At 54.3% G+C, this 7,455-nt stretch overlaps 1 protein-coding gene across 1 annotated transcript; it reads right to left on the bottom strand.

The window, feature by feature from the left end:
• Positions 1-659: 659 nt before the first annotated feature.
• LOC135651376 (cytokinin dehydrogenase 5-like) lies at positions 660-3,795 on the bottom strand. Its single transcript, XM_065171442.1, has 2 exons — positions 3,153-3,795; positions 660-892 (listed from the first exon to the last, which is right to left on the bottom strand). Exons 1-2 carry the CDS (start codon positions 3,793-3,795, stop codon positions 660-662), a joined length of 876 nt encoding a protein of 291 aa, XP_065027514.1.
• Positions 3,796-7,455: the final 3,660 nt, after the last annotated feature.

The raw sequence follows: 7,455 nt of genomic DNA, 5'->3' as shown, positions 1-7,455 counted from the left end.
GGCCGTGCAGACGTGTCTCGGGGTTTATGGAGCCGAGGGGCACGACGCGGGCGTACTGGCGGCACTGGTCTATCTCGGGAACATGGAGCCAAGGAGCACGATGTAGGCGGCTGGCGGCGCAGGTGTGGTCTCGGGCATTACGCGACCGAGGAGCACGACGCAGGCGGGCAGACCGCGCAGGCGTGGTCGCAAGGGCCATGCGACCGAGTAGCACGATCAGGCGGGCAGGATGCGAGGACGTGGCCTCGGGCACCACGCGGCTGAGGAACACGACAGGCGGTCGGGCCGCGCCGAGGTGGGTCAAGGTAGTGGATATGGCCGAGGAGTTCGGCGCGGGCAGGCTGGCCGTGCAGACGTGTCTCGGGGTTTATGGAGCCGAGGGGGCACGACGCGGGCGTACTGGCGGCACTGGTCTTTCTCGGGAACATGGAGCCAAGGAGCACGACGCAGGCGGTTGGCGGCGCAGGTGTGGTCTCGGGCATTACGCGACCGAGGAGCACGACGCAGGCGGGCAGACCGCTCAGGCGTGGTCACAAGGGCCATGCGACCGAGTAGCACGACGCAGGCAGGCAGGACGCGAGGACGTGGACTCGGGCACCATGCGGCCGAGGTACACGATAGAGGCGGACAGGCCGCGTCGAGGTAGATCTCGGCAGTGATTATGACCGAGGAGCTCGGCGCAGGCAGGCTGCGACCGAGCGGGCGCTGCTCGGGAGGGCAGGCCGCGTTGAGGTAGATCTCGGCAGCGTGTTGGCTGTGCACGTGGCCGAGGGGCCGAGGCAGCGGGCTGCCGAGGAGCCGAGGCAGGGTGCTGGCTGCAGCGTCTTGGCTGCGCATGAGGCCGAGGGGCCGAGGCAGTAGGTTGCGCCGTCAGCCGAGGAGCTGACGCGGGCTGGCCACACATGGGGCCGAGGCAGCTGAGGCAGCGTGTTGGCTGCGCACGTGGCCGAGGGGCCGAGGCAGCGGGGCTGCTTGCTGGCTGCGCACGAGGCCGAGGAGCCGAGGCAGCGAGGCAGCAAGGCAGTAAGGTAGCATGCTGGCTGCGCATGAGGCTGAGGAGCTGCGGCAGCGTGCGGGCTGCGCATGAGGCCGAGAGGCAGCGTGCGGGCTGCGCATGAGGCCGAGTGGCCAAGGCAGCGAGGCTGCTTGCTGGCTGCGTGTGAGGCCGAGGAGCCGAGGCAGCGAGGCAGCAAGGCAGCAAGGCAGTAAGGCAGCGTGCTGGCTGCGCATGAGGCCGAGTGGCCAAGGCAGCGAGGCTGCTTGCTGGCTGCGTGTGAGGCCGAGGAGCCGAGGCAGCGAGGCAGCAAGGCAGTAAGGCAGCGTGCTGGCTGCGCATGAGGCCGAGTGGCCGAGGCAGCGTGCGGGCTGCGCATGAGGCCGAGTGGCCAAGGCAGCGAGGCTGCTTGCTGCGCATGAGGCTGAGGAGCCGAGGCAGCGAGGCAGTAAGGCAGCGTGCTGGCTGCGCATGAGGCCGAGGCCGAGGCAGTGCAGTGCTTGCCGCGCAAGGGGCCGAGTGGCCGAGGCTGCGTGCGGGCTGCGCATGAGGCCGAGTGGCCGAGGCAGCGAGGCTGCTTGCTGGCTGCGTGTGAGGCCGAGGAGCCGAGGCAGCGAGGCTGCTTGCTGCGCATGAGGCCGAGTGGCCGAGGCAGCGAGGCTGCTTGCTGCGCATGAGGCCGAGTGGCCGAGGCAGCGAGGCTGCTTGCTGCGCATGAGGCTGAGGAGCCGAGGCAGTAAGGCAGCGTGCTGGCTGCGCATGAGGCCGAGGCCGAGGCAGCGCAGTGCTTGCCGCGCAAGGGGCCGAGTGGCCGAGGCTGCGTGCGGGCTGCGCATGAGGCCGAGTGGCCAAGGCAGCGAGGCTGCTTGCTGGCTGCGTGTGAGGCCGAGGAGCCGAGGCAGCGAGGCAGCAAGGCAGCATGCTACTTGCTGCGCATGAGGCTGAGGAGCCGAGGCAGCGTAGTGCTTGCTGCGCATGAGGCCGAGTGGCAAAGGCAGCGAGGCAGCTTGCTGGCTGCGTGTGAGGCCGAGGAGCCGAGGCAGCGAGGCAGCAAGGCAGCGTGCTACTTGCTGCGCATGAGGCCGGGTGGCCGAGGCAGCGTGTTGGCTGCGCATGAGGCCGAGGCAGCAGCATGTTGGCTGCGCATAAGGCCGAGTGGCCGAGGCAGCATGCTGGCTGCGCATGAGGCCGAGTGGCCAAGGCAGCGAGGCTGCTTGCTGGCTGCGCATGAGGCCGAGGCAGCAGCATGTTGGCTGCGCATGAGGCCGAGTGGCCAAGGCAGCGAGGCTGCTTGCTGGCTGCGTGTGAGGCCGAGGAGCCGAGGCAGCGAGGCAGCAAGGCAGCGTGCTACTTGCTGCGCATGAGGCTGAGGAGCCGAGGCAGCGTAGTGCTTGCTGCGCATGAGGCCGAGTGGCCGAGGCAGCGTGCTGGCTGCGCATGAGGCCGAGTGGCCAAGGCAGCGAGGCTGCTTGCTGGCTGCGTGTGAGGCCGAGGAGCCGAGGCAGCGAGGCAGCTAGGCAGCATGCTACTTGCTGCGCATGAGGCTGAGGAGCCGAGGCAGCGTAGTGCTTGCTGCGCATGAGGCCGAGTGGCCGAGGCAGCGTGCTGGCTGCGCATGAGGCCGAGTGGCCAAGGCAGCGAGGCTGCTTGCTGGCTGCGTGTGAGGCTGAGGAGCCGAGGCAGCGAGGCAGCAAGGCAGCGTGCTACTTGCTGCGCATGAGGCTGAGGAGCCGAGGCAGCGTAGTGCTTGCTGCGCAAGGGGCCGAGTGGCCGAGGCAGCGCGCTGGCTGCGCATGAGGCCGAGTGGCCAAGGCAGCGTGGCTGCTTGCTGGCTGCGCACGAGGCCGAGGAGCCGAGGCAGCGAGGCTGCTTGCTGGCTGCGCGTGAGGCCGAGGAGCCGAGGCAGCGAGACAGCAAGGCAGCGTGCTACTTGCTGCGCATGAGGCCGGGTGGCCGAGGCAGCGTGTTGGCTGCGCATGAGGCCGAGGCAGCAGCATGTTGGCTGCGCATGAGGCCGAGTGGCCGAGGCAGCGTGCTGGCTGCGCATGAGGCCGAGTGGCCAAGGCAGCGAGGCTGCTTGCTGGCTGCGCATGAGGCCGAGGCAGCAGCATGTTGGCTGCGCATGATGCCGAGAGGCCGAGACAGCGAGGCTGCTTGCCGGCTGCGCACGAGGCCGAGGAGCCGAGGCAGCGAGGCAGCAGCGTGTTGGAGTGAACAGAGCTTACCTTAACATGGTTCTTGGGGGAGAAGAAGGACGACCTCCAGTTGTTGATGAGGCTTTCATCAATGATGACGAAGCCTTCGATGTAGTCGAACCTTTCGCTCCGGTGGGCGCTGTGGAGCGAGACGAGCTGCTCCTGGTCTCTGGTGAAGGCCGCGAAGTCGGAGTACAGTACTCGGATCCATCTCACCCCGTGAGGAGCTGTCTCCAGTGCAATCCGGGCTCTGATGATGATCCCAAACTGTCCCAGACCACCGAGAACTCCATGGAACAGCTCTGAGTTCTGATCTTCTGAGCATGTTATCAGCTCGCCCTTGCCTGTGACCATATCGAGCTCGTGGACATTGCTGATCTGAGGTCCGTGGTGAAAGGCTTGCCCGCTTACGCCGGCGTTGGAGAGAGTGCTGCCAACCGACAAGTAGAGGTAGTCGGTCCACGACTTGGGCGCAAGGCCGCCGTTGGCTAGCGTCCAGTTCAACACATCGACCTGGAGATCACCCCCCGAGGCGTCGACATAGTACTCGCCCGTGGACGGCGAGCACGTCGGCTCTGGGCGGGACGCGATCCGGCCGCGACTCATCTGGACCACGACGCCATCCGGCGACAGCGTCTGGCCCTTGATCGAGTGGCTGTGTCCCCTGGCGGAGACCGGCAACCAGCGGGCCGCGCGCGTGGGACCGAGGGGCCGAGCCGCGCGCGTGGGGGCTGAGGAGCCGGGACGCGCGGGCTGAGGCGCGCGGGGCCGAGGGGCCGAGGCGCTCGGGCTGGCCGCGCACGTGGGGCCGACGCGGGCGAGACGCGCGCGTGGGGGCTAACGCGGGCGAGACGCGCGGGGCCGACGCGGGCGAGACGCGCGCGTGGGGGCCGACGCGGGCGAGACGCGCGTGGGCCGAGCCGCTCGGGGCCAGAACAGCCCTAGAAGTCGCTGCTGGTGGTGCAGGTCGGCTGCAGTGGCGCAACCAAGGAGAAGACTAACGTACCGTCAGTCCGGGCCCTCCTTCTAGCGCCAAAATGTTACGGTGAGTAACTGTTCAGCCGTGGCCCTGGGGCCGTCACGGCTTGGTCCGGGTCCGGAAGGCGGTGGTCAACGGGTGGGGGAGCCCCTCGAGTCTGCTGGATCTCCAGAGGCAGTGATCTCCAAAGGTGTCGCACTTGCACAAAGGTCGGGTCGGGGTGCTCGACCCGACCCCTTCAACGATCAAGTCAGTGAAAGATGTGAAGGAGGTTTAGGAGGAGGAGAAACCTCCGTGTGTTGAGTGCGTTGAGAGTCTCCCCCTTTGCTTAGGGCTCATGGGTATTTATGGAGGAGATTAGATGTTACCTGACACAGCTGTTTGCAGGGTAGGACTGTACCTTCGGTGGCGTCTAGCATTGCCACTGGGGTTGCGTGGGAGGCTGAGCTACTGCAGGGTATGGTGAGCCTCGGGCAACGTGTCGCTCAGGGGGATGGCGTGTCACATCGCCACTTTTATCCCTATCACCAACAATCCCAAAAACACGACACTTTTGTTCGGTGTTCTCCAACATGAGATTGATTAGATCGTCGGCAGCTTCTTCGATTTGTTCCCCCACAATGTCCTCCTCAACTTCCAAGGGAGACGTCTCACGTGGTGGAGGTGGTTTTTTAGGGTGGAGTTGTTGGCTTGCGGGCTGTAGATTTCCAAGGATGGAGTTATCTGCCGCTATTCGTTTCAGCCTATCATTGATTGCTTCGATTTGGCCTGCGATCTCATGGCGGTATTTGGTACACCGAAAGCAGGAAGAGACGAAGCTGAAAGGAAGGCTTACCACCCCTGAGGCTGATACCGACGCCCGAACCTCCAAGGGCTTTCCCCCTTCCATCACGCACAGATCGATGACGTCGTCGGCGTCGTACATGACATCCTTCAGCTTCCTCACCCAGAGCTCCATGCCGGGATCCCCGCTGCGGCTCTTCTGCTCGGCATCCTGGAGGAAACATCTGATCGTCTCCAGCGTCTCCTGCAGCTCCTTGATCTTCTTCTTCACGCCCAGCACTTTGCATATCTCTCCCTCCACGAAAGCTGCCACATCGTTGACGTATCTCGAAACGAAAGTATCCAGAATCATTGCCATCTCTCCAGGACGAACAGGGAAAAGGCCTCGGCACTCTCGGGAAGAAGACTCGATGCCCCAAGTGGTGGTTCCGCGAGCACACTTACGTATGATGTTTAATGCCTACACCGATCGAATTTTCATCAAAAGAATAACCTAAGCTGAAAATGCTTGCTCCCAGTCATTGTCGAGAAAGAAATTTTGTTATGATTGTCAAGTATTTTTCGAGTCTTATTTAATTAATTCTTAGGAATTCTAGTATAAAAGAATCATTGATAAATTAAGATTTATTTATTCTATCAAAATCTTATTATCTCTTGATTAATATTCTATCAAAATCTTATTATCAAATTCTTTGCTTCGATCTTACCATTTCCATCTCATCTTTTCAATCCTTAAATTAATATAAATAATTTAAGTTATATAATTTATACACGGTATGTTTGATTTAAATCAAACTAATTAAAAGGATCATAAACATAACTACTAAGAATTTTATAAAATAAGTATTTAGAATAAATGATAAAAAAATCTAAAAAACATAATTTTATGATAATTACTAATAATATTTAGACATTATTATAGTTTATAACTATCACACTAAAATATTTTTAAAGATCAATTTAAATTTGTTGACAAGTCACCGACTGACATATTAATAAAAAAATTAATTAAAATTCACTGTGAAAGTATTTAAGGAATTCAAATAAAACTATAACCTCAAGAACATTGCATGTTAGGCATGACTCATTTAAAATTTACTATAATAAAATTAAGGATAAATGAAACTTAAATGAGCTGACTAGTATATATATTTAGAAAGAATTAAAATTAAAATAGGAAAGACTCATAATATTTTGGGTACAACTTAAGGATTGGATTCAACTCAAGGATTGAGTAACAATAAAAGAAAGTTAAAGCGTAAATCATTTGAGTTTATAAATGCTATATAAACTCATAAAAGAAAAATATTTTGTAAAAATAAGAGTCTTCAATTTACATGAAAAAAAATTGGATTTAGGGACTATTTTTAAATATTTATTATTTATCTAAAAAAATTTAAAAGATATAGATCTTATTACTCTTATTATAGTACAAGAATAGTTGAATATAGTAATGTAAGATTGTTAGAAAATAATAAATTAATTAAAATAATTTTTTTTAAATTTGATATTAAAAAATATAGATTTATACTCCTTTATCATTTTATATTCGAAAGATTTTTTTCTTTAAATCACTAAAAGAATTGATGAAGATGAATAATAAAATAATATTAATAAATAATTAAAATCATATATATGTATATATTCTATCAATTTTTTGATATATTATTTAATTATTAATTATTAGAAATTTCTTCTTCCCCAACAATCTTGGAGTTCACTAAATATAATAACTTGATTTCTTAGTGAGACATAAATTCTTATTGAAAATTGATACAAATAATTGAAAATTAGGAGGGTCATAAATATATGTCTTATTGAAAAATGTAATGACAAAATATGTCATCAGGATAAAATATATAAAAACCCTTAAGAAAAAGGTAGGATCCAATTATTGAAAACAAACAACAAACATGTGTAACACATTACTTTCGTAGGATTCACATGAGATCATCCACACAATTGGTGTCTCTCTAGTTAAGCCCAAGCCGCCATGAGAAATCCAGCATTATTGCACGTAACTGTTAGCTAAAGGAAACGTAGATGTAAAGTTAAAATAGCACACATCTAAATGACATTGACTCGTCATTCGTTAGATTACTGTTCGACATAACATCCCACAACCTGACAATCCATTCTGTGATATCTAATGAGCATCTAAATGACTTTACTTCTGTTCGACATGACATCCCACTGAACCTAATAATCAATTCTGTAATATCTAATGAGCACTTAAACGACATTGACTCGTCTTCGACATGACATCCCACAAACCATCATAATCTACTCCATAAATGACATCGACTGATTCTTTGCTTAACTACTGTTCGACATGACATCCTAAGAAACCTAATAATTCATTTTGTAATATCTAATAAGTGATTGTGTGATCTGTTAGCATATGACGATTACCTGAGATAATTTAAATATTAAAGACTTTCTAAATTGATATACTTCTAGTTCCACAGTGACTAATAAGGCACTCAAAGACCCCATAATCTTTA

Source organism: Musa acuminata, chromosome BXJ3-10 (genome assembly GCF_036884655.1).
Source record: "Musa acuminata AAA Group cultivar baxijiao chromosome BXJ3-10, Cavendish_Baxijiao_AAA, whole genome shotgun sequence".
Lineage (NCBI taxonomy): Eukaryota > Viridiplantae > Streptophyta > Magnoliopsida > Zingiberales > Musaceae > Musa > Musa acuminata.
The sequence above is the reverse complement of the archived record's forward strand: the minus strand, read 5'-3'. Positions and strand labels throughout refer to the sequence as shown.

Bases quoted from the DNA above. Each gene is read 5' to 3' on its own strand.
- LOC135651376 (XM_065171442.1), bottom strand. From the start codon at position 3,795: ATGAGTCGCGGCCGGATCGCGTCCCGCCCAGAGCCGACGTGCTCGCCG. The intron at 893-3,152 runs GCAAGCAGCCTC...ATGTGTGGCCAG, and splicing joins CTCGGCCTCGTGCGCAGCCG to CCCGCGTCAGCTCCTCGGCT.